Source organism: Schistocerca gregaria, chromosome 3 (genome assembly GCF_023897955.1).
Source record: "Schistocerca gregaria isolate iqSchGreg1 chromosome 3, iqSchGreg1.2, whole genome shotgun sequence".
NCBI lineage: Eukaryota > Metazoa > Arthropoda > Insecta > Orthoptera > Acrididae > Schistocerca > Schistocerca gregaria.
In genome coordinates, this window is record NC_064922.1 from 496,387,940 (window position 1) to 496,414,610 (window position 26,671).

Genomic DNA, 26,671 nt, shown 5'->3' on the forward strand with positions numbered 1-26,671 from the left:
GTCTCGAAGTAACCACATGATACTTTTCGAAACGTACATTTGATTATAAAATATATTCTTGAATTGTTACTTGTAAAACGTTAGTTATGCAATCTGACGAATTACTTAGCCTGTTGCTTTCCGTAATGAGAGACATAGCAGGAGTGTCCATTGAAAGTCACACGGAGCGAATCACTCATTCCTCACCTCAATACGGCTCGGCCGGAATTTAAATGTCTATGCGAAAGGTTCGATCGCTCCCTAACCTGCATTCTGTATTAGAAAATTACCAGCCATAAAGTCAAAACACATTGTAAAGAAATTAGTAAATGCCTCAAGAGGAGCTAACGCTTTTTCTCTGAGCACCAAGCCCTCGTCTTAAGGTATCAAGTTTCTCCGATTTGTACCCTGAGTTGATAAGAAAACGCTGGTGCCACGAAGATAAAATCCATAATTGCTTGAGATTTATTGCTGCAACGCTAGAATCAACTCCTTCTCGATTAGTCAAGTCCATCCCTGAGCAACATCTTGCCTCCTCAGCTGGGGCGACGAGAAACAACGGCATGAAAAAGGAAGAAAATGCAGCATTCTAATAATCGACAGGACTTGTATTAGATACTAGGCTGTATAGCTTGGATAGTAGGTACTGCTTTGTTAAACGTATGCAGTATGACATTTCATTTCAACAACAAAACAAAAAACAAAAACAAAATGTAGCGGTTACAGATAAAGAAAGAAGCTCAAATTACGAGAAAAGATTTACTGATCATTTAGTGAAACTGGAAGAACTCCTTTCCAACAGGCGTTTGGGACAAGCTTTTATCGACCAAGGACGGGACATGCCATATACTGAGGGGAGCGAGGGGGGGAGGGGAGAAGGGCAGATAGAAGTGCCCCAGAGAATAGAGTTCAAGGGTACAAAGAAACACAGCAGAGGAAATACAGTACTAACCTGACTGTAGCAGATGTTGAAAGTGACCATCATTCATCTCTTGGGACTTTTGGATCCTGGTCAACAAGTGACTGAAGGCGGATCAAATTGGACTTCTGTATTTCTGCTGTCTCATCCGAAATGTTCTGGTGCAGTCCTTGAAGAATGTGAGGATTGCTGCGATACACCTTAGACTGGAGGAATCCCTACACAAGGTAATCACACACTGACTGATCACGTGACCTGGGTGGCCAGCTAGGGCTGTGACCAGATTAATGCTGCCACTCGCCAGGGCCACTTTTATTTGCTCCACCCTGTACAAGAGCATAGTGTAGAAGTGAGAACTGCGCTATAGTTCTGAATGCGTCCGTAGGGCTCACGAACAGATGTAAGAGGAACACAAAGTCAAGGAATACCCACGGTGGAAATATGCCGGAATTCTTCAGGACTTTGTAGATGCCACCATGCTTTCGGTACTCAGCTAACTGCAGTTTCTCCATGGAGATCTTTCGTTTTCTATTAATTTCTGTAATTTTATTTTGCATGAAGTTGTTAATTTACCATCCAAAAACTACAAATATGCAAATATGGCGCTATGGCCCACTGTTTTCGCTGCGGGATTGCTTGTGCAAAAAAGTTCAATAAATTCCCGTCTCTCACCATGATAGTAAAGTAGACACTCCAGTTGTCTTTCTGACGTATGTGAACTCCAGAGAATATGCAGGTGACGTGATGGGTGACCGATGTCTCCCTAACTTTTGTACTGCGGTTATAAATAACAACAGTTTCACTCCGAAGAGACAGTGAATGGCTTTTCCCATAACAAACAGAACTGTAGCACTTCGAGAACAAATTGTGTAATATTTTGTACTGTGACCATGGGGTCCCTAAAAATAACGATGGAAGATACACATGGAATCTCATTAACTATTCATGCATTCCTATGGCTTCTAAGCGAAGAAATTCTCGGTTTCTAGCCCTCACCCGGAAAACGACTCTAATGCTAATCGGAAACGTAAAGGTACTAAACAATCTTGAATTTGTAATAAAAGCTTTGACCTACACAAGAAACGTTAATGATTAGCAGGCGAGTTTAGTCACATTGACCGTAGTCTACTAAAGGCTGCTCTCCACGACTGTGTTATTACTTACAACAATGTCTGCTGTATCAGCTGAGTACACAGCAGGCAACATGGGTGCACCGGTGACATTGTTTCCATTGCAGCTGAATCCATACGAAACAGTTGCCAGACAGCCTTATAGGTCAGCTCTTCCCGCAGATCAACAGGTTTGTTGTTACTCGGCTGGAACTCTAACACAATGATGTTCTGTGATATCTGTCATGTATCTCTTGTGCTTCTTGGACTAACGATCAACCTTAAGGTAAAGCACAGAAAGATATATTCCTATTGTCATTAGAATGAAACTCGTGACAATATTTTACACATTCTTCCTAAGTCTATATTTAGATCTACGTCTTCGCCTGGAGCTACAGCTACCTATACACATTAACACCTATGTTGTCTTGCGGTAGAAGTGAAGGTGTTTATAGTGAAAGATTGATATTTTCCATTCTTCCAACAAAATTCTCGAATCGTGCACACAAATATTTTCCGATAGCATCCTTCTACGTCTGTATTTCTCCTATTTTATCGTTTCAGTCGCTAAGCAAGATGTGTGTGAGTGGAACTAGCGCGTTTATTGACTCTTCTTAGAGCGTACATTCTTGAAATTTTAAAAGAAAACTTCCTTTATTGTAAAATTTCTGTGTTTTCGCATTGTTTATAGAATTGTAACTGACAAAAGTTATTCACTCATTATCAAAGATTTCAGCTACTCACTGCAGCCATCTTCGGAACCACAATAAATATCCGCAAAAATTAATAGACATGTAATGGGATATAAACAAAGATATAGCAAAAAGGAAGCAATCATACAAAAAGCTGAGCTCTAAATGACGTTGTTGCAATGAGGCCAGTCTTTGTACCAAATTAATCTATCACTAACACGATAATATACACAACAATATGGAACTTAAGTTCTCTTACAATCAAACAACATCCAAAGGTATAAGCATTTAAAACTTCCCTGTCTCCAAAAGAAACGTCTAAATGCAACGCTAATGTGTGTATAACGAATTGTATAATTGAAATGTAATCATTCATAAAAGTTAAAATCTGTAACCAGAGAAGTATATTGCGTTTGGCTACGTGCCGGAGAGCTGATGAAGTGTTGAATAGATACATTTCTTTAAAGGTGAGCAGGTGCAAGCGCAGCGGCAGCTGAGGCGTTAGTCAAAGATTACTCTAAACTCCCGGAGCGTGCAGCACAACGCATGTGTGTGGGTGGCCGCCTAATGTTGTTCCGCAAAGGAATTCTCAGGTCAAAAAATCATTTAACTGGCCCTACCATTGAAAGCCTACGCCTAGGGATTTTCATGAATCTAAATATTGGGTTATGGTTTAACTTCAGTTTAACTCATCAGACCAATCATTCTTATCGGTATACTAACAGAATGGGTCACAACAGAATGCAAACATTGTACTAATATGAAATGCACAATATCGAATTAAATATTACTTGTAATTTCGAGATTGGTGGAAGATATTTTACTTTGGCCACATTCCTCTGATATAAGATGCACATAAGGTTGGTTGACACCGACTAGCGTTGATAAAGAGAATATCTACACCCCAACTGGCACTTTCAGAAAAGAGCTCAGTGGACAAGCAGATGGAACTCAAAACGCACATACTGTGACTGTTTTCCTGTCCACTGAAGTGGTGTGTATATCATCTGTTGAAATACGGATAGCAGTTGTACTACACAGATGATTCCCTAGTTGGGACGTTGGCCGCTGTGCAGATGTGGTGGTGGTTGTTGGTGGATTTGTGGGAGAGGACCATAGGCGAGGTCATCGGGTTAGGGAAGGATGGGGAAGGAAGTCGGCCGTGCCCTTTCAAAGGAACCATCCCGACATTTGCCTGAAGCGATTTAGGGAAATCACGAAAAACCTAAGTCAGGATGGCCGGACTGTGGTTCGAACCGTCGTCCTCCCGAATGCGGGTCCAGGGTGCTAACCATTGCGCCACCTGGCTTGGTGTGTCCAGATGATGTACGCCCCTACCTGCAATTCCCTTTCTACTCAGAGGACGCAATATGCCTTCCGCAAACTCCTAGGGCTGAAGCTACCTCAGAACAAGACAGAAAATGAGTCAAGATTTCCGTTCGCTCACTATCTAGGAACAGAAATTCGACTCACGTATTGCCCACTCAAGTAATATCCCTTAGAGATGCACTTCAGTGTGTGTCTTACCTCACAGAGAGTTAAATAATCGTCACTCAAGCAAACAGAATTACATTTCTTTCTCAGAGAAGCGACTAACGCTTTCCCCGTATCGAAAGCAGCTCTTCTTAAAATCTCACCGCCAGCTTATGCGGTATGGCTGTCGCCACCGGTCCCTTCTAGCGATCTTCAGAGGCGAGTGCTCTCGATCCCTGCAGGCAGGGAAGTCTTCTTTTTCTCCCGGCATTTTCCGCTCCCAGATGGACACGCGGCACCTACGTTTGTGCTCCAGGTGACGGTCCAGGCGGCAATTGCAAAACATTACCTCACACCACATGGGTCACGAATCTGCCAGCCAATCACCTGAATCTCATAATCCTTTCGGAAGAAATTCTGGAAGGCTCCATTTCCGTACCTTAACGCGCCTCTGCGGTTCTGGGTGGAGATGTGCTCCTACACTTCCGTGAGAAGTTTTCCGTTCGTGAGCGTTGTTTCTGACCCCGCACATTCCTTCGCACTAAAAGGATGTCCTTTCGCATTCTTACGCCCCCGATGCGCTTTCCCCAGGTTTTTTCGCTTCGTCAGAGAGTATCTCCCGCCCGCTCTGTCTGCTCTACGGTGGATCTGCTGCATCTAGCATCATAAACCACCGCCGTCATGCATTATTCTTGTTGAGGTCACTAAATGTCCGCAGCGGTGGCAGCCGCGCAGTCTGATTCGCTTTGACACGGTTCGCGTGGCTTCTCCCGTGACCTCAGCAGTATTTTTTAAATAAATGTCCTCACTTGCAGAATACGATAAGATGCTTCCCAACTCCTCGTTGCCCGGCAGCGGCTTCTGAGGAAGGCAAGGTCGTTTCGTCCTTTCTATCAGTGTTCAGTCTTAAATAACTTCCAGACATGCAGTATTGCAGAAATTGTTAGTATGTGGTGTTAGCCAGTAACAGCCAATGAAATGATTGCTCCGGTTTTGACTCATAAATATAAAATAACGTAAATATAAATCTATAAGAATGTTAAATGTTCGGTGACAAAATCTTGCCACCTTATTCTGTAGATTCAAATAAACTAGAAAATACAATGAAAAATTACTCTGCGTCAGTGATGTAGTTTTTCCACCAGTACTTTGACGCAACAGCTTTCTGTCAGTATGTCTTGCATCTAATTATTTTATATAAGGTCACGAGATACTAAAAGGTATCAGATAGATTATATAATGGTAAGACTGAGATTTAGGAACCAGGTTTCAAATTGTAAGACATTTCCAGGGGCAGATGTGGATTCTTACCACAATCTATTGGTTATGACCTGTAGATTAAAACTGAAGAAACTGCAAAAAGGTGGGAATTTAAGGAGATGGGACATGGATAAACTAAAAGAACCAGAGGTTGTACAGAGTTTCACGGAGAGCATAAGGGAACAATTGACAGGAATGGGGGAAATAAATACAGTAGAAGAAGAATGCGCAGCTTGGAGGGATGAAGTAGTGAAGGCAGCAGAGGATCAAGTAGGTAAAAAGACGAGGGCTAGTAGAAATCCTTGGGTAACAGAAGAAATATTGAATTTAACTGATGAAAGGAGAAAATATAAAAGTGCAGTAAATGAAGCAGGCAAGAAGGAATACAAACGTCTCAAAAATGAGATCGACAGGAAGTGTAAAATTGCTAAGCAGGGATGACTAGAGGACAAATGTAAGGATGTAGAGGCTTATCTCACTAGGGGTAAGATAGATACTGCCTACAGGAAAATTAAAGAGACCTTTGGAGATAAGAGAACCACTTGTATGAACATCAAGAGCTCAGATGGAAACCCAGTTCTAAGAAAAGAAGGGAAAGCAGAAAGAGGGTCTATACAAGGGCGAAGTACTTGAGGACAATATTATGGAAATGGAAGAGGATGTAGATGAAGACAAAATGGGAGAGAAGATACTGCGTGAAGAGTTTGACAGATCACTGAAAGACCTGAGTCGAAACAAGGCCCCCGGAGTAGACAACATTCCATTGGAACTACTGACGGCCTTGGGAGAGCCAGTCCTGACAAAACTCTACCATCTGGTGAGCAAGATGTATGAAACAGGCGAAATACCCTCAGACTTCAAAAATAATATAATAATTCCAATTCTCAAAGAAAGCAGGTGTTGACAGATGAGAAAATTACCGAACAATCTGTTTAATAAGCCACATTTGCAAAATACTAATACGAATTCTTTACAGACGAATGGAAAAACTAGTAGAAGCCGACCTTGGGGAAGATCAGTATGGATTCCGTAGAAATGTTGGAACACGTAAGGCAATACTGACCCTACGACTTATCTTAGAAGCTAGATTAAGGAAGGGCAAACCTACGTTTCTAGCATTTGTAGACTTAGAGAAAGCTTTTGACAATGTTGATTGGAATACTCTCTTTCAAATTCTGAAGGTGGCAGGGGTAGAATATAGGGAGCGAAAGGCTATTTACAATTTGTACAGAAATCAGATGGCAGTTATAAGAGTCGATTGACATGAAAGGGAAGCAGTGGTTGGGAAGGGAGTGAGACAGGATTGTAGCCTCTCAATCTGTATGTTGAGCAAGCAGTAAAGGAAACAAAAGAAAAATTCGGAGTAGGTATTAAAATACATGGAGAAGAAATAAAAACTTTGAGGTTCGCCGATAAAATCGTAATTCAGTCAGAGAGAGAAAATGACTTGGAAGAGCAGTTGAACGGAATGGATAGTGTCTCGAAAGGAGGATGTAAGATGACCATCAACAAAAGCAAACCGAGGATAATGGAATGTAGTCGAATTAAGTCTGGTGACGCTGAGGGAATTATAATAGGAAATGAGACACTTAAAGTAGTAAAGGAGTTTTGCTATTTGGGGAGCAAAATAACTGATGATGGTCGAAGTAGAGAGGATATAAAATGTAGACTGGCAATGGCAAGGAAAGAGTTCCTGAAGAAGAGAAATTTCTTATCATCGAGTATAGTGTCAGGAAGTCATTTCTGAAAGTATTTCTATGGAGTGTAGCCATGTATGGAAGTGAAACATGGACGATAAATAGTTTGGACAAGAAGAGAATAGAAGCTTTCGAAATGTGGTGCTACAGAAGAATGCTGAATATTAGATGGGTAGATCACATAACTAATGAGGAAGTGTTGTATAGGATTGGGGAGAAGAGAAGTTTGTGGCACAACTTGACCAGAAGAAGGGATCGGTTGGTGGGACATGTCCTGAGGCATCGAGGGATCACCAATTTAGTATTGGAGGGTAGCGCAGAGGGTAAAAACTGTAGAGGGAGACCAAGAGATAACTACACTAAGCATATTCAGAAGGATGTGGGTTGCGGTGGGTTCTGGGAGATGAAGAAGCTTGCACAGGATAGAGTAGCATGGAGAGCTGCATTAAACCAGTCTCGGGGCTGAAGACCACAACAACAAGAAAGGTCACGAGGTTTCATGGGTATCTTGCTGTGTCGTACATGTTCTTTTCCATTACAAGATATTCCTATTACCAGTTGACATCGTATTTCTTTTAAGATTAATTGCTATATTGCCCTCCAAAAACTACTTTATCAAAGTTGGAAATATGAGTTTAAAACAGAATTTGGATATTTGACTAACCAGACAGTAACATCTGTCATCCACATCTTAAATGTAGAAATTAATTCAAATAAGCAGCCTCTTAAAGGCATGAAATAGGGTTAAAAGAAGCAATTAACCCTGTTCTCAAGCATGGCAGTGATCATTAAATGATACGATAGACTGACACTTAGGCGAGCTGCATTCAGATGACGAGATTATTTTGAGTTTAATAATGAAGACGTAGCGTAGAGGTGCTAATGTCCAATTTATGCTTCTATTTCCTAATTCATCTTCGCAGCATTCTGTACAGTGGTGTAGCGAACCAGTATCGAAGTCACAATTGTGGGACAACAGGGATCTGACCAAATTCTGATTCAAATTGTACTTGTCGCTAGGATTGGCCTCGAATCGCTTTTCAGCTTGTCTGTTGAATTACATTCAGAACTCAATCTTTAACAACATGAAAACCTACGTTGGTCAAATGCAGCGTAGAAACACCTTCTCATAAATTTTGTGGTAAGAATACGTAATTCGTTACTAGACACTTAAGTCTCAAGTAGGAATGTAAAATGTCGTGTAAGTACTGAAGTGAGATGTACTTCGCTTGTTGCTTTAGTTGTGATGGATGTGGTGCTGAGGGAAATTTTCACTACCAACTGGTCGTATAAACATCGCTGCCATCATTAAATTATTCTAAAGCAGCAGTTCGCAACCTGGGGTAATTACCCATTGACGGGCAAAATTAAATTTTCTGAAGGGTAAAAATAAAAGAGATGGATTGCGTTTCAGTTACGAAACTAAGTTATTTTTGTAAGATCATAACTAAGGTCATTATTTCATAAGGCTGTACAACTGATTACATGTATTACCAATAATTACTATTTTTAAATATTAACATTAATGCGTGACACGTGTGAAACGAATGTATGAACATCATCTTTTTCACATGGTCCATTGTCAGGTACCCCTCTAGAACAGAGGTCGACAAACTGCGCAAGAGGCAATACTGGCATTGTGGGGCGGCACCTAGGGATGCACATGTATTAACAATCTATAGAAGTTATATGTTATGAGCTTCCAGTAGACGAACTATAGCAATGTCACGGTATGTTGGCTGCCGACCGCCAAGTACTGATCGTTAAAAGTCGGCACCATTCGGAACACTTCATGTTGACTGTTCTCGTTTTAGATTGATGTCACCATCAGCGAATCTAAAGTTCTGACACAGTAGTTACTTGGAGAAGTATTACTGAGTTGTCTGCGAGCGGATGGTTAACTGATCGATAACAGTAACTATAATTAAATGTCATATGCAATATGAGACACCAGCACACTGGATTCGCATTCCGGATGATGACAGTTCAAACCCCGCCTGGCCATCCTTATGTACGTTTTCCTTGATTTGCCTGAATCGCTTAAGGAAAATGCAGGGATGGTTTCGTTGAAAGGGAACGGCCGATAACCTTCACCATTCTTCCTTAATCTGAACTTCTGCACCAACCTCGATGTCTAAGGGACGTTAAACACTAATCTTCCTTCTTTTAATATAAGTCACGATCACAAATGTTTACTAAATGTTTTGAATGTCATTTTTCTTCTACTCATTGCGTCGTATTACAACAGCCTTAATATAATTTCATATTCCTTGCTACATGTACCATGTTTGATGAATGTCTCTACAGGGTATTCATTTTAACTGAAGACGTTGACATATCTCGAAAACTACACGTGGATCAAAAACAGTTATAACTCAAATTTGTTTGTCTCGGAGGGGCATCCAACGATGCCACATGTATGAGTGGCGAAGGCAACTCTGAACTTTTGAATCGGAACCTCGTTTTTTTTTTCAGATTACGATTCAATGGCAAAATCTACATATGTTTTGACTGAAGCATTTTCTTCGTTTCACCACAGATGGAGCGATAATCAGGGGAATAGAAAGGGTATACAAGTGTAATTTACGACATGCTGTTCAATGGCCCACGAATATTCAATGACATGTGGGATCCCACATCCAAGCTGTGAGGGTAGGATAGGCCAATATTTCGTAACTTATAATTGGAAACCCAATTTGTATGCCTCCGAGACGTATCAAATACCTTATTAGGTAGACTGCGCACAACGGCGTCCTATCCGAACAAGACAAAGCAAGATAGTGTCTGGCGCTTTTTGTTTCACGCCGATACCAAAAAGAACAAAGATAATAATTATGTTACAGACAATAGTTTTTCTTTATAATTGCATTATTCCTTGACTTTCAGTAGAGTTTCTTTTACACATGACAAATATAATTGCTTAATATCGTAGAAAAATATTGAATGATTTATGTTTCTCCTAATCTGGGCCATGGTACGTCCTACAACGTATGTAGTGTCAGCATAACCCTTGCCTAGCGCGTTACGCACCTTAAGCACGGAAGGTATTAGACCATGTTTACACTGGTCGGTGGAGCGGAAGAGGTGGCCCTATTAATTGGCCCGATGAGTCGCCGGATTTGACGTCGCCCGATTTCTTTCCGTGGGGATATTTAGAAGATAACCTGTATCAGTAGGTGCCAACAGGCCGTGAAGACATGGTCGACCCCATCATAAACGCATGTGCTAATTAATATACCCACAGATATGCTTCTGCCCTATAAACGGTCATTTGAAAAGCAGATCCACTAAGTGTTTGGATGCTGATGGTACTCTGTTTGATCACTTACTCTAATTAGAAAAGTAGACTAGCGTTCACCTCGATCCACGACCAGCGGTCCGTCGATATTTCGGAGGAATACAACGTTACGAATGGGGTTCCCAATTAGTAGTTATGAAATACTGGCCTGTCCTACCCTCGCAGCATGGAGGTGGGGTCCCATTTATCATTGGATATTTGAGGGCCATTGAGTAGCAAGTAAATTACGATTGTGTACCCATTTCCATTCCTCCGATTATAGCACCATCCGTGGTGAAACGAAGAAAATGCTTCAGACAAAACGTAAGTACGGGTTTTTGCCATAGAATCGTAATCTGCATTAAAAAACAGGGGTTTCCATTGATGATTTCAAAGTTTCCCCTCGGTACCCACGCACGATGTGTAGTTTTCGAGAGGGTCCACGCTACTCATCCCTCTGCCCCTAATGTAAGGGGCCAAGTTCACTTAGCTCGCGGCTGAATTCACCAACATCGATTAAAATTGAGCCAGCATAAAATATGACTGGCACTGTAAGTACTTTTGTTTGTTATGGACAGGAAAGCTACACTCTTAAGTAGCTCTTGACATTAGTTGACATTTTTGGATTCGGCTGTTAGTTGCCTTGTGCATATTATCATAAAATATGACTGAGAACCACGGGCAGGATGAATACTTGAATAGGGCCGAATGCAGCCGGCGGGTCGCAGTTTGACGACCATTACTCTAAAAGAATAGGTATTGTGAAGGAATGATTGACATTCAGTCCTCCGAAAGCTAATTTTTCGTAATCATGATACTCACAGAGATCACGCAGAAGTGCAATAAAGAGATACAGTACGAGCCATTAAAACATCAGTTTCCATTAATATCAAATCTCCTGCTTGACCAAAACGTCTCGGTTACCTTCTATTATGATTTTCTGCTGGAGTATAATCAATCCAAGTGCGCATACAATGGCGCCTAATCGACACGTCACCAAACCAGTTGCATCCCAATGTTCGTCTACACCTACATACATATTCCGCAAGTCACTACTAGTCATTTCTTTTCCTGTTCCACTCGCAAATAGAGCAAGGGAAAAGCAACTCTATATGCCTCTGCATGAGCCCTAATTACACTTATCAAGTTTTCGCAGTCTCCTTACGCGAAACATACGTTGGTGGCAGTAGAACCATTGTGCCGTCAGCTTCAAGTGTCGATTCTCTTGATTTTCATGGAGTTCGTCGAAAAGAACGTCGTCTTTCCTCCTGGGATTCTCATTTGAGTTCTTGTAGCAGCTCTGTAAATCTAGCGTGGGTTTCGAATCCACCACTAACAAATCTAGAAGCTCACCTCTGAAATGCTTCGATGTCTTCATTTAATTCTACCTGGTACTGTTCCCAAACACTCGAGTGGTGATTAAGAATCGTTCGAACTGGTGACCTACTTGCAATCTTCCTTGCACATGAACGACGTATTCCTAAAATTCTCCTAATAAACTGAAGTCTGCCATACGCCTCCCTACTACAATCCTTACTTGCTAGTTCCACTTCAAACCTTTTTACGTCACACCTGTATTCTTAATCGACATGAAAATGTCAAGCAGCACACTGCTAATACTGTATTATAAGATTACGGGTTTGTTTTCCCTACTCATCTGCATTAACTCACATTATTTTTTTACATTTGTTCATCACCACCAACTAGAAATTTTGTCTAACTTACCCTGTATTCTTCTACATTCATTCAAAGACGACACCTTACCGCACACCATAACATCATCAGCAAACAACCGAAGACAGTTGCTCATCATGTCTGCCACATTAATTATGTGTGTGTAAAATAACAGCGTTCCTATCACACTTCCCTGGGACACTCCTCAGCATAGCCATCGAGAGCAATGTAGTGCATTCTGGAATTTTTATTAATTTTTGCCTGCAGTCATTTGCGCATTCTCTTTTCATTCGATCGTGCAAAAACTTTTGCTTCATTAGCACTTTCTGAATTTTGTTGTTAAACCATGGTGGGTCTTTCCCGTCCTTAATCCACTTACTATACACATACTTCTCCAGAGCACGACTTACAATTCGTTTAAACTTTGCCCATAATTTCTCTATATTCTTCATACTGAAACTAAAAGATGACAATTCATTGTCTAAGTCGCATTTTAGCAACTGATTATCTACTCTTTTCTAGAAGACATACTCTCTGAGCCTTCTTCTTTGATTTATTAACTTTAGTAACCATCTGTTATACTCGAGGTGATAACTTCACTGTCATAGTCAAATTCGACCTGTATAGAGACAGTATTGTTGTCAACTACAATGAACACTTTCCCTCCTGCGACAACTAATCTGTCTTTTCGATATAACTTCCATTAATCGCTAAATGTCTCAGCGCTTTATATTTCGGGTTTCGACACCACTCAGTCCCGAGAATAATTTTAGTGCAAGAAAGTTCCTGGAGAGCGGCAAATTCGGAAACTTTGTAACAAATAGTTTGACAATTTATAGACAAAATTTGGAAAGTCGAAGGGTCATTGCTCTGAACGCGGTCTGATTTCGCTATAAGCGTGTCATCTGGCGAGTAAACAGATGATTCAAATGGCTCTGAGCACTAAACATCTCAGGTCATCAATCCCCTAGACTTAGAACTACTTAAACCTAACTAACCTAAGGACATCCCAACATCCATGGCCGAGGCAGGATTTGAACCTATGACCGTAGCAGCACCGCGGTTCTGGATTGAAGCGCCTAGAACCGCTCGGTCACACCGGCCAGCGCGAGTAAAAAGAGAGTAGCGCAAACTACCACCTAGCCTTAAAACCCTAATGTGCTATCTGCTACGCGAGTTACTTTATTGAAAGCCGAAATATAAACAAAGGCTTTACATATTATTAGTAATACATAAAAGATATTTCAGCTTAATCGGTATTCTTATTACAGAGAGTAAGAAAAATGGTGTGCTTACATAATGCAAGACGTAAGGAAAGGGATGAAGAGCACGAGACGTTTCGTGCCTGAATTACTTAGAAAAATAAAAAACGAAATTACTGAAACGATGAGATACATTAGTAGTGGTATAGGGTACAATTTGATCTGTGCCTCTGAAGGAGAGCATTAACGAGTGAGACGATGTAGTGGAACGTACAGCTTGTGAAACGAATGTATGAACGTTATCTTCCTCACAAGGGCCACTCAATACACACAAACTTTGCGCCATGCATCTATGACAGTAAAATTGAAATATACTCGTCACATCTGCTTAAATATATCACGAAAATGCTGTCTTGTAGTTGCACGTAAGTCCCAAAATGGATCAGAAATTGCTTCATTATTCATTTTGCATCAGATAAATGAAGTAATTGGCAATACAATACAACAGTAACTATGTAATGGCTACTATACTGCTGTAGGCCCTACGCTGTACTATTATTATTATTGGCTGTGGTCGGAGACAAAGCATTGCCAACCAAACGTCTTCGACTTCCTGTCATTTTCTATATAATGAGTGGTTTACATATAATAAGTGTAGTGCACGCATTTTAGCTTGGTTGATACTAAATGAAGGTGCAGGATATACATGAAACAAGTGTCGCTAGGGTGAGGAGTGCTCCAGAGGAAGCATGCATTTAAACAAGTTTCTGATCTCAATATAGATAGTTAGCTTTCTTACCTTAGGAAGAATTGTAGATAGCGCTCACGATGCACAGAGAATTGTTTCATCATTCTGTAACAAAAGATTGTTAGAAATAAGGAGCCAAGCATCCTCATTGAATCACTAGTTTGTCGTTTAACAAATACCTATACCAAGTAATATCATTTACCTTTCGTTATTTTAAAAATAAAAGAGTGCGAAGAAAATTCTTTTTCATTCTAAATATCAGTTAGGCGATAATGTTGATGATGGTGGTGCGCGTTGGTGTTGGGAGAGGGGGGTGGGCGTGGGGGGCCAGGAAGGGAGATACAAGCTAATATCTGATGGGTCGGGACCACTGTCCTACACTGGTAGTTTTAATTCACGTTATGCTACTTTCTTTCTGCAGGCCGAGGACGTGCTGGTGACGGTCCAGCAAGGAAGCCTGCTGGGAAGTACGGCCACGAGCGTCTACAACACGTCCTACACGGCCTTTCTGGGAATCCCGTACGCCGAGCCTCCCGTTGGAGAGCTGCGCTTCCAGGTGAGTTCTCTGCTTACAGTCGTATCCCAGCTTGTAACCGGGGGAGCTCATTCTGAATGATCTTTCTGTTTAGCGAACTGCATTCGTGTGCTTGAGGACGTCAAACTGGTCATTCATGACGAGAATGGGTCTCTTCCCTGTTAGATTTAGTTTTACACGATTTCCATACTTCAGGTGAATGACACGTTGTTTCTTCCATGCTTCAATCTGTCATTACATCAATGATGAATAATATTAGCTCCTTCCGTTTCATACTGACTTCATGAGATGTTAGAAATTTTGCTGTCTAAAATGTGTATGATAAACGGATAAGTAAAGTTCACTGACAGGAATACCGCCCCGACAGTTGGAAGAAGAATGGATTTCAAGAGAACATAGACAAAGTAGCGGTCAAATATGGGAAAATTAATATCCATCTTATTAGGCCACCCACAGTCCGTCAGAAGCCTTGTTGAAAAAAGTAATGACAGGGGAGTAAAAACTCTTTAGCAAATCCTTATCAGGTTGACCCGACCAGTAGTACTTTCACAAGACCTTCTTGCTAGAGGTACAGTGAAGGCTGGTGCGGTCTACGAGGCGAATTTAACGAGGAGACCGATAATATGGTTCCCAGAGCGAAACAGAAGCCTTCTTTGACGGAGGTAGTATACTGAGAAGCTTCACACTGGACGAAACATCGGCTCCTCCAGAAGTCACAGCTGGCGGAAGTCAAGAGGAGTAGTAGCCCAACTGAGACTGGTAAGCCTCCTGTGAATTATGTGTTGTTGGGACGACTTTAACGGATCCAGTACTGCCTTACGTGAAATAACGAGAAACTGTTGTGTTGTATTTCCGTACTACATGCGGTTCTACGCTAAAAATGACTTTATCGCTTCATCCGAACTAAAATATTCCGAGGGAATGGCTCAGGAGGAACAGCGGAACAAAAATCAAATGAAAAGAGAATGTTAATTCAGGTGATCACGAGAAATATTGGAACGCTAAAGTAATGTGAGCAACTTCTAGTACTAAGTAAGATAATGGTAGGAGTGGGAGCAATAATGAAGTGAGAAATTACGAATAAAGCATTATCTACAGCAAGTGAATCGGAACCGTACCGATTATGACTAATGGGAGGTGTAAAATGTATACAAAGAAGAAGGGAACCATGAGTGGATCCAGCTATGCATGGTGCAAGGGAGAGCGTCACGGAAATGAAGTAAAGTTGTTTGACAAAAGCTCGAAGATAGCTACCAACTTACACGTGAAAGCCTACATACAAGTTTTCAAAAACCAGTATTTAGAGAAGAACCCTGAAATCAATCTCCTACTGTCTCAGGAACCACTAGCATGTAGTATGTGCTTAGTACCCTATGCTACTTGATTTTCAGTATACATATAGACTCTATAGATGTAGAGAATAAATAGAGAGTGCTTTGCGCAAGAATGGAAGGTAAATTTACCGCAGATTCGAAAAGGACGATCTCGGTGTTCGACAAGATTAGTCGCCATTAGGAAAAATGAATATGTAGACTTGAGGAAGGCATTTGATCATATGGGGTGGAACAGAATGTTTTCTAGTCTTAGACGATATGGTGTAGGCTACAGGCATCAAAAGATGATCCATTTTCTTCACGAGTATATGACTCAGGCCGCCCGCATAGACGGAAGAGGTGAAAATCTGTGTAGATGTAAGTTACCTAAGTCGTTTATTGGAGAGTCAGTTAAAGAAGTGAACGTTTTCTGAATTTTGGAATTGCTTGTCACGAACTGAAACTGTACCACAGCACACATCTTCTAATGCAATGCAGCAACAGGATATACCATTTCGATGACTGACTCGAATTGCGGGAAGATGAAGCCGCAAGTCGATTGAAAATAAAGTAAACTGTACACACAGTTTTGTGGCAAATTATCATGATAGTAGACTCTGTTCCCCATAGTAATAATTCTCAGCTGAAGCCCCCAATATTTAGCTTCACCGAAGCAACAGTGAAATGCCCTGCACATTTATCCTCCTAGATGGTTTGCTATTTTCAAATGGCGATTTGCTCAAACTGTTGATGCACTGAAAGAAGTAGGACCGACAATGTTCAGATAATTCTGATAATCTCTTGACAGGATCCGCAGCCAGCTGGTAGCTGGGAGGGCGTGCGCAACGCCACCTCATACGGCAGCGACTGCGTGCAGAGCTCGGGTGACGGCTCCGAGGACTGCCTCTACCTGAACGTCTTCGTGCCGGGCGTACCAGAGGAGGGTGCAGGGCTGCCTGTGCTCTTCTGGGTGCACGGCGGAGGGTTCGTCGTTGGTAGTGGCTCAGACCAGGAGCATGGCCCCGACTTCCTTGTCTCCTACGGTGTCATACTCGTCACCATCAACTACCGCCTGGGGCCACTAGGTATGGTTCTTAAGACGTGCGTATATTTCGGTTTGTGCTTGATAACATTTATCTCCTTGCACGAACTGCACTCAGTCTTTAGCTTCTATTATATACGTGTCATATTGCAAAATCCATTGTTCTGAAGGCCTACACTACCCGATCAAAAGTATCTGGACATTCCTATGTAATGCGTATTTCATCACAACATGTCACAAAAGGCCGACCTGCCAGTACAAAAGTTGGCAGGAAGTTGCGTGATGTCAGTAGAGAATGGATGTGTCAGAAGAGCTCAGCGACTTCGTACGTGAACTAGTCATTGGATATCATCTAAGTAACAAATACCCCACGCACGTTTTAACCATTCTAAAGTTTCCCAAGTTGACTGCTGGTGAAACGACTGTGAAGTGGAAACGCGAAGGAACTACCACAGCTAAGCCAACGCTAGAGAGACCTCATGTATAGACCGTCGGGAACGTAGGAGGGTAGTCGTAAAAAATTGCGTGGAATCATCGGAAGAAATCACAGACGAGATCAAGAAGTGCTACTAGCAGCAAACCAGCTAGCACAATGACTGTGTTTAGGGGGCTAAGAAAAGTTGGGTACAATGGTCGAGCAACACATCATAAGCTAAACATTTCTGTAGTCACTGCTAAGCGATGCTTGATGTGGTGTAAAGGGTGACGCTACTGGATCGTGGATAACTGGGAACGAGTGATTTAGACTGGTAAATCATGGTATACCTGTGAGAATCCGATGGATGGGTTTGCTTTTGGCGAATGTCTGGAGAACGTTACCTGCCATCATATGCAGCGGCAACAGTGAAGTGTAGAAGAGGTAGTGTTGTGGTGTGGGGGAAGGATAGGAAAATTCGGAGACAATGATTGCAACAGTCTTAAAAAGACCCTATTATAAAGCAACATCTTTGAGACAATAGTTGGTGGACACTAACATTCCTAAGATGAGGTGGCCTTCCTTGTGTCTAGATCTGAGCCCTATGGAACAGCTTTGGGATGAGTTAGAACGTGGACATCACTGCCTTCTCTGCTTTCGGTTTTTGGGGAACAATGTGCTGCAATTCCTCCACAGACATTTAAGTACCTCCTTGAAGGTCTCTCCAGCAGAGCTGAAGGCTTCATAAAGGCGTAGGGTCCATACACCCCATATTAATGTCCACTGACAGGGTGTCCCTTTACTTTTCGCTTATGGTGCGTGTAAGTTTTCACAAATGTCATACTCACTCTGCCGGCCGCTGTGGACGAGCTGTTCTAGGCACTTCAGTCAGGAAAAGCGCTACTGCTATGATCGCAGGTTCGAATCCTGCCTCGAGCATGGATGTGTGGGATGTCCTTAGGATAGTTAGGTTTTAATACTTCTGTCTAGGGGACTGATGACCTTAGATGTTAAGTCCCATAGTGCTTAGAGCCATTTGACCCATACTCACTCTGATCCATCAGAGTCGAATTTACTAAACTTATTTTATTGGTAATTTGTGGTGAACCTATTGAGCAGATGTTTAGGAATAATACTAACAAGCGATATGAAATGAAACAAACACATATCAGAATGAGGTAAGGTGAATGAATAGCTTAAATTTGTTAGAAGGGCTTTGTGAAAGTTAATCTGCAAAGAAAATCGCATAAAAGTGCTGCCAATGATAGAGTATAGTTTCAGAATTTGGTGTCCTTATCAAATAGACATGACAAAAGATATGGAAAAAATTCAGGGACCCATTGATAAGATTGGAACAGGTCGATATACCCCGGTAGTGAATCGGTGGGATGATCGCCTCAAAGCTCATGCAGAATTTGCCTGATTGGCATACCGATTCTGGATTGTAAAGCCTTGGAACGGAAACTTTTTGATCGCCCCTTATATGAATCCCAGAGTAATTAAGAGCCGACATTACTTGCATACTACAAAACATTCTGTTGTATTTTAAGGAATGCCATTAGAATGTCCAGAAGTATGCAAGTTCTGACAGAAATAAATAGTGCAGATTACAAGGTTAAAATTACATCGATTAGTGTCAAACGGGAGACATGGAGATAGAACAGCCAGTCAGTGTACAAGATACCATAACAATTAAACTAAACGCCAATGTTGTGACTGTTAATTCACAGGCTGCGATAACTTTCAATATGGTCACTCTCTAAATTTAGAAAGAAATGATTATATGGTTCAGTTGAATAACCAGGAGAATGACTTGCTGATGTCATTTCAGAAAACGTGAAGCAACTATAAATAGCACCAAGATCCTTCATTGAAATCAACAGAACTATAAAAATTTTAAAAAACAAAAGCTCGTTTGGTGTTATTGGAATTTCGGGCAGAATTCTGAGAAATTGTTCCAGTTTAATGAGTAACATTCTTAGTGATATATATATGTTATGCATCACTAAGACAGGAAATTTTTCCAGACAGGTTAAAATATGCAGATGTTAGACCTCATCACAAGATCGGTGATAAAACAGACTTGAACAGTTCTTGTCCAGTTTTCTTACTGACATATTTTTTCAAAGTATTAAAAAAAGTAATGACACAAAAGGTGGAACAATGTAGTTAGCATATCGCTGTTTGGATTCCAGAACGGTTGCTCGACTGAGACTGTTGTTTCTATATCCACTCATCAAATCGTATAAGCCTTAAATAATAAATATTTTTCCAAGGCATTTGATTGTGTAGATCATGTTACACTGTTAGAAAAACGCAAGTTTTTTGGTATTTACAGTTTTATGCACAGCTGTTTGGACTCATACTTAACAAACAGAATGCAAAAAGTTGCACTGAATCTTTCAAACAATAATGGAAGGGTCGAAAATTTTAATGACTGGAGAGAAATCACATTAGGAGTCCCACAGGGTTCAATATTGGGTCCATTCTTATTCCTTATACCTACTTAATATTCAGCGAGCAGAAGTGAGACTTACAAAAAATGTCATCAGGCAGAAAGTAACAGCTGAGGTAGCATATGAGCAACAGTAAGTAAACCAGGTAGAATTCTGGGGTAAATCGTCACTTAGAAAGAGAGCACTGATTGCACAAAAGTTAGTGGTAGGAATAATATTTAGTGTTCACCCACAGAGTCATGTAGATACCTCTTCAAGTAGCTGGGCATTTTAACTGCTCCATCACAATAGAATATATTCTCTAACGCAATTCGTCGTAAATCAAATGGCTCTGAGCACTATAGGACTTAACAGCTGTGGTCATCAGTCCCCTAGCACTTAGAACTACTTATACCTAACTAACCTAAGGACATCACACACACCCATGCCCGAGGCAGGATTCGAACCTGCGACCGTAGCACTCGCACGGTTCCGGACTGCGCGACTAGAACCGCGAGACCACCGCGGCCGGCTCGTCGTAAGTAATCCATCATAATTCGAAAAGAACAGTGATGTTCATTCCTATGACACAAGAGGAAAAAATGACCTTTGCTACTCATTATTAAAGTTCTTAGTGACTCAGAAAGGATTTCAATGTGAGGCAACAAAAATCTCTGATCACTTGCTTAGTAACATAAAAGTCTGACATGCAGGAAAGTAAGTTTCAAATCAAATTTAAATAATTTCTCCTGGCCGACTCCGTCTTTTACACTGATAAATTTCTTCTTAAAAATCGTTAGCCAGAGAAAAAAAACGTCGTTTTTAAGTATAGTTGCTTGATTGCGACTAAAATAATGTTCTCGTTGTGCTTATGTACACGCACCATGTAAAATAACTCGTTCCACATTATGTCGATGAAAGAATCATTCATTAACCTATGGGACATGTAACTAACCATTTAAAGTATGTTTTCGTGGTCCACGACACGTATGCATCTTTTGGTTGACGTAGACCTAAGTGCGTAACATTCGAAGCAACTTGGCGCCACAATGTACCTGCAAGGGGGAGAAAATCTCTTTTTATGCGACACTGGTTAAAACTTTCCCTTGTTTCACAAAATAACTTCACCAAATGTCAGAAAATGTATCTTTAAAACAACAGAAGTCGATTTTTTTCGGAAACGCCGTCCAATTGCTCTAATTTCGGCAACATCGATGGGACCATACTCATTAACTCCTTTCTTTCTCTGTCAGCTATACCTGTTATGTTCCATTTAGAAAATTGCTTACTGTGAAGGTGCTTGGATGGAAGAAAGTAAGCTACACACTTTTTAAGCTGCAGAACAGCCTCTATCCATGGAACATGGACACACGAGTAACAGTGCCAAATTTCGCTGCAGGCTTCCTGAGCACCGGAGATGAGGTCGTTCCCGGCAACGCAGGAGTGAAGGATCAGCACCTGGCGCTGACCTGGGTGAAGCAGAACATCGCCAGCTTCGGTGGCGACCCAGACCTCGTCACCCTGCAGGGGCAGAGTGCGGGAGGCATGGCTGTCTCATTGCATCTCGTCTCTCCTCTTTCCTCAGGTTGGTTCGTAATGTTATTCAAGACACATTCATATAGGCCAGGTGGCTACCGTAAATGAAACAAAGCCGTTAGCAATGTGTTACTTACTTCCCGAGCCTATCTTTCAGTCGCAAGGAACATACGAGAAACAGTATTTCAGGTGTCAAAATATACGGAGTGAATAAGCTAAGCTGTCCAGTTCAAACATTTCCTCAACTGTATAAGATTACGTAATTCCGTCTTTGCCCAAATGAGTTGTGAAAAAATTCTTTTCACATCTGTGTAAAGCACGCCAATATCGTATCAACTTAGCTTTTGCAAATGGTAGTAACTAATGCTGCTAATATATAGATCTAAAAGAGACAAATTAAAGGTCATTTAAGCGCTTCACTTTTCAAAATCCGATTAATAGTTTCGAGAATTTGCAGTATTTAGAACTTAGGATTTACCTATTTTGAACATGAAAATGATTGCCATCATATGCCGAATTTCGAATTGTTATTACTTACACAGGGTGGTGAGAAACAGTCTGAAAATTTTTAAGTGCGTTGCAGGATAGATTATTATGAGATATAATTGTTAAGAAAAAACTCGACACGTTGTGCCGTTTCCGAATTAACTGACACTGAAGCCAATCATGCCTTTGGTTGCACAAATTCAAGCAACCCTCCAGAGACGGTGTCGCCAAAAGTGGTTTTCGTTTGGTTTTCTAAAACCGAACAAGAGAGCGATATAAAAATTGGGCATGAGATAGTAATAAGGATAGAACCCGAGTCAAAGCTGCGTGGTCTCATGTGCTACCATCTACTCTTTGAGAACAATTGACAATAATTGTACTCTTACTCAGCGGGGCGCTCGAATTTAATCGTGCAATGGTCTGATTGGCTAACTTCAATATTAATTAATTCGGAAGTGGCGCAATGTATCGAATTTTGTTCCTAATACTTATTTATCATCACAACTTACCCTTCAACATTCTCATAAGCTTTTCAGACTGTTTCTGGCCATCCCGTGAATAGAACTGTCCAGCCAGGTTGGTGGTACGCTGCACCTTCACGCAGCTGAGGGAGTCTACTTAAAAAAGCAGACCAGTGAGGAAAGTTTGATTTAAAACTGATACTAACCACACTTAATTACATGTGGTTCGACCGACACACCATCTAAAAGTCAAAGGACGTGGTAGCTAAGGATGATTCAGCAGTTAATTAAGGTAATAGCTCTGCTCTATTCCTGCCAGAGCCTTGAAAGGAAGGTGCACGTATGGATTTGTAAAACGGGGAATAGAGGAATAAAGGCTATTGAATGTTAATATCACGTGACAAGTTTAATGTGAAGATACACACTTAAAAATACTACCTTCGAACAGGCCTTGGAAGGCCCAACAGTACCGACCGGCCGCCGTGTCGTCCTTAGCCCACCGGCTTCACTGGATGCGGATAAGGAGGGGCGTCTGGTAAGCATACCAGCCGTATGAGCGGAGCAGCTACATGTCAATCAAGTAGCTCCTCAGTTTGCCTCACAAGGCCTGAGTGCGCCCCGCTTGCCAACAGCGCTCGGCAGACCGGATGGTCACTCATCCAAGTGCTAGCCCAGCTCGACAGCGCTTAACTTCGGTGATCTGACGGGACCCGGTGTTACCACTGCGGCAAGGCCGTTGGCGAAGATACACACTGAGACTGCAAAATTACATCAGCAATATCTACAAAAAGGAAATAAAAAAGAATTTGTTCGCAATCACTTCCTCGAAACTCTATTTAAGTGCCCGCATCTCGTGGTCACGCGGTAGCGTTCTCGCTTCCCACGCCCGGGTTCCCGGGTTCGATTCTCGGCGGGGTCAGCGATTTCCTCTGCCTCGTGATGGCTGGGTGTTGTGTGATGTCCTTAGGTTAGTTAGGTTTAAGTAGTTCTAAGTTCTAGGGGACTAATGACCATTGATGTTAAGTCCCATAGTGCTCAGAACCACCTATTTAAGTCATCAACAGTTTGAAAAATGACAATAAACACTGGAATAGAAATAATCATCTGACACTCCTGATTAAGTTGGCAATAGGATAGCATGGCTCATGGCCCTAGAAGACAAACTCACTGCCTCATCACCGTCTCCTCATTCTCTCCTTGGCTGCCTCAGCTCCTCTTGATCTTTCTCTGTCAGAGGGACTGAATTATCTGCCAGAATGCATCTCATGGTTGATCACAGACTACCCGACTTTTCCGATGCATCAGCGTTGTCACTGAGGCGCTATTTTGCAGTTCCATCCAATGGCTGACCGACATTTCGAGACCTCGCCTCTGAGTCTTTGCGCAGGGTAAAAAATTGTTGCGGCCCGTCTTGTTCTCACTTGTTCATGTTGTGAGAGTTTCCAGCACTGGTTGCCATGTCCCCAGCCAATTGTTCAAGTGTTTGGTTGCTTTTATAATGTGTCCACGAAACAGCCACATAACACCACGGGAAATGTAAATTACATATAAATATATATAAATATAAATTACATAAGTGCTGGATATATTAAGAGATATTCGAAAAATACAATCCTGCAACTTCGCAACAAAATCGCACGGAATTTTCGATGCACGTACCATAACCACTTAAACTCACATATTTATTTACGCTGTATTTCATTGTTTTGAGGTTAGTTATTTTCAAATAGGGCGCTTCTAATGCTGTTTTTTCTACCGTAGGGCAACAACACACAAAAAAAACTTCGTCAAGGTGGAATAATAAAAATCTAAAACGGACGACAATTTAAAGTGTATCTTGAAAATCATGTGAACAGCCGTCTGATGATGAACTTGCCAGTTCGAAACCGGTAACGGCGATATTTACCTAAATAAATAGCAGTATTAATAGGGGCTGGTTGCTCTTTTCTTCTTTGTAAGAATTTACCTACATTAAACGAAATTCTGTTTCAATAAATTTCTTTGTCCGTATTATCGCACCATTCTCTGACGCTATGCGCCTGAGAGGCGACAGGGTTAGACACTCTGCAGTGCGCATATGCGTTATGTGTAGTCTATAATCTAGTCAAATGTTTCAAATGGCTCTAAGAACAATGGGACTTAACATCTGAGGTCATCAGTCATCTAGACTCAGAACTAATTAAACATAACTAACCTAAGGACATCACACACATCCATGGTCCCATCCACCATTTGGAATTGGAATCCATGCATTCGGCTGTTTTTATTCAATAACACATCGCATTTTAGCTGTGTTTTATTCTGATGGACAATGAATGTTGAGTCCAAAGTTCTGAGCTTTTAGCTATAATGTTTCCGTTATGCGAGTACAAAAATTTTAATATTCTTATGTAAAAGTTGAAATTTTTTTTAAAAATCTTAAAATAATTTTAGAAAGCATCAGTGGATGTGAGAGGTGGTTATTCCTTCTTGATTTATTGTTATGCAGATTTTCACCTTAAGATGTGGCTCCTAGTGCCCTGAAACCGGTAGTGATCTAAAAGTAAAGGGCTAAGTACGGCTGAAACGGTTTGTTAATATCCTAGATCATAACTCATAGCCGTGGTTGCCTTATCTACAAGATTTCCGTTAACGTTGGGAACACATTAGACTCAGACATATATTCTTCTCGTGTGGGTGTATGCGGAATAGGTGACGATTCAGCACCTGGATTTCCAATGTTTACTGCGAACTGCAGTTCCCTGTTCTGGAATTTTTCAAAGTCTCACTGCTGCCTGCTTCATTTTTCATCTGTATCTGGTTATTATCGCCTGACAAGTCCGTATCTGCACCCCTGGTCTTTGCAACTACATTGATCTCATCTGACATCATCAATTAAAATTTGTCACACGACCGTAAAAAAATATGATTGGAAAACTTAGTCCCAATAACTCTATTCTACAGTAAAGAAAACGGAACAGTAATTCAAACTGTCACACTCTATTCAGTTCAAAGATGTATTCGGTGCTCAGAAGCAAACCAGACATACATACAATGAAATAACACAGTAATGAAAATTTTTATGCGCTTGATTTAATACTGAAGTATTACTGCATTAACAACTTAGCGTGGGCTACTATGGCAAGACTGGGCAACGACATGTACGTTACTGGTTATTAAGTGTCAAAGAATTTCACAAATATTATAATCTTGTTCAAAAACATGTACTTCCCTTATATTTTGTACTAAGTGAAGGAATCAACCTCTTTCCTAGCTAGCAGTTATCGAGAATCTCTCACGCTGGGAAATGGTGCAAGTTATTCCTGCTTACAAAAAGGGTAAGAGAACGGATGCGCAGCCCTCTGTTGCAGGATCCTAGGGCGTATTCTTGATGAAATTCTAGGCTCGAATTTCGTGAGTTCGTAGAACGTATTTACTACAATAAGATAAAAATTATCTGCAGAAAACCTCATCGTCTGCAGTTGCATTTACCGTCCCTATACTTGGCCAAAGGAAGACATTTTTATAGAGTCTATGAAGGCCTTGCGTTTTATGTTCACATATTTTCTTCAAATCCTCCAATATTTGATATCCACTAGAAAAGCAATAACATAGACACATAGAAATTATGTAAGGAGTCAAAAACATAGACCAACGATGATGCATTTAAATAACCCGAGACATTTTTGGTCTAAATAATACGTTTCACATTCGCAAAAGACGGTATAACGCTCATATTTTTCCTTTCTGTATTTGAACAACGTTCTTGTGTTCCTTGCCGTCTTTCATCGCTTCTGCTTCATAAGACAAAAAGAAGTCAGAAACTTTCATCTTAAAACTCATACATCACATGTGAATTCGGATGTAAGTGAAGAAACAAGAAATTTCCTTTCTTCTCATGTAGTCTAGCAGCTATGTGTTCTATGTTCAGTATTTGGTGATGGGTGAGCATTGTCACATGTAAATCTCATAAATGCCCATTAAGCCATAAAATGTGCTACGAAAAATTCGGGACTGACATGGTTTCTCTAACCTTCTTTTAAAACGGTTGGAGAAAACTGAGAGCTTCATGTATACACTAAGTCATATTGTTGATGTGGAAAGGAAACCACATGATCAGGCATTGCAAACGACGCGATAGTCGACCGACCGCCGTGTAGACCTGACATTCGTCATCGGATGCGGCATGGAAGGGCATGGGATCAGCACTCCGCACCCACGGCCCTTGTCGACGTTTCGACCTTGGGGCTGCTACCTCTGAACCAGGTAGCTTCTCAGTTGGCATCATGAGGCGGAACGCACCCCAGGGCAGTTCTCCCACAAAGGAAAAGACCCTGACAGTAACGGGTTTCGAACCTGAGGCCGCCGCTTGGAGGTCTGTCGCGTTGTTCACTCTGCAACGGAGGGGGACATGGTTCATATTGTCGTTAAAGCAATGG

At 41.3% G+C, this 26,671-nt stretch overlaps 1 protein-coding gene across 5 annotated transcripts in view; it reads left to right on the top strand.

The window, feature by feature from the left end:
- Positions 1-2,183: 2,183 nt before the first annotated feature.
- LOC126354065 (juvenile hormone esterase-like) overlaps positions 2,184-26,671 on the top strand; it is a 285,547-nt gene continuing 261,059 nt past the window's right edge. For 3 of the 5 annotated variants that reach the window (XM_050003434.1, XM_050003435.1, XM_050003433.1), the window contains exons 1-4: positions 2,186-2,293; positions 14,452-14,586; positions 16,687-16,963; positions 21,170-21,355. In XM_050003434.1, coding sequence (XP_049859391.1) covers positions 2,231-2,293; positions 14,452-14,586; positions 16,687-16,963; positions 21,170-21,355 — 661 coding nt within the window. In that variant the 5' untranslated portion in view covers positions 2,186-2,230. Of the gene's footprint in view, positions 2,294-14,451; positions 14,587-16,686; positions 16,964-21,169; positions 21,356-26,671 lie in introns of all 5 variants that reach the window. The other 2 variants (XM_050003436.1, XM_050003440.1) reach the window with 2 other exon arrangements.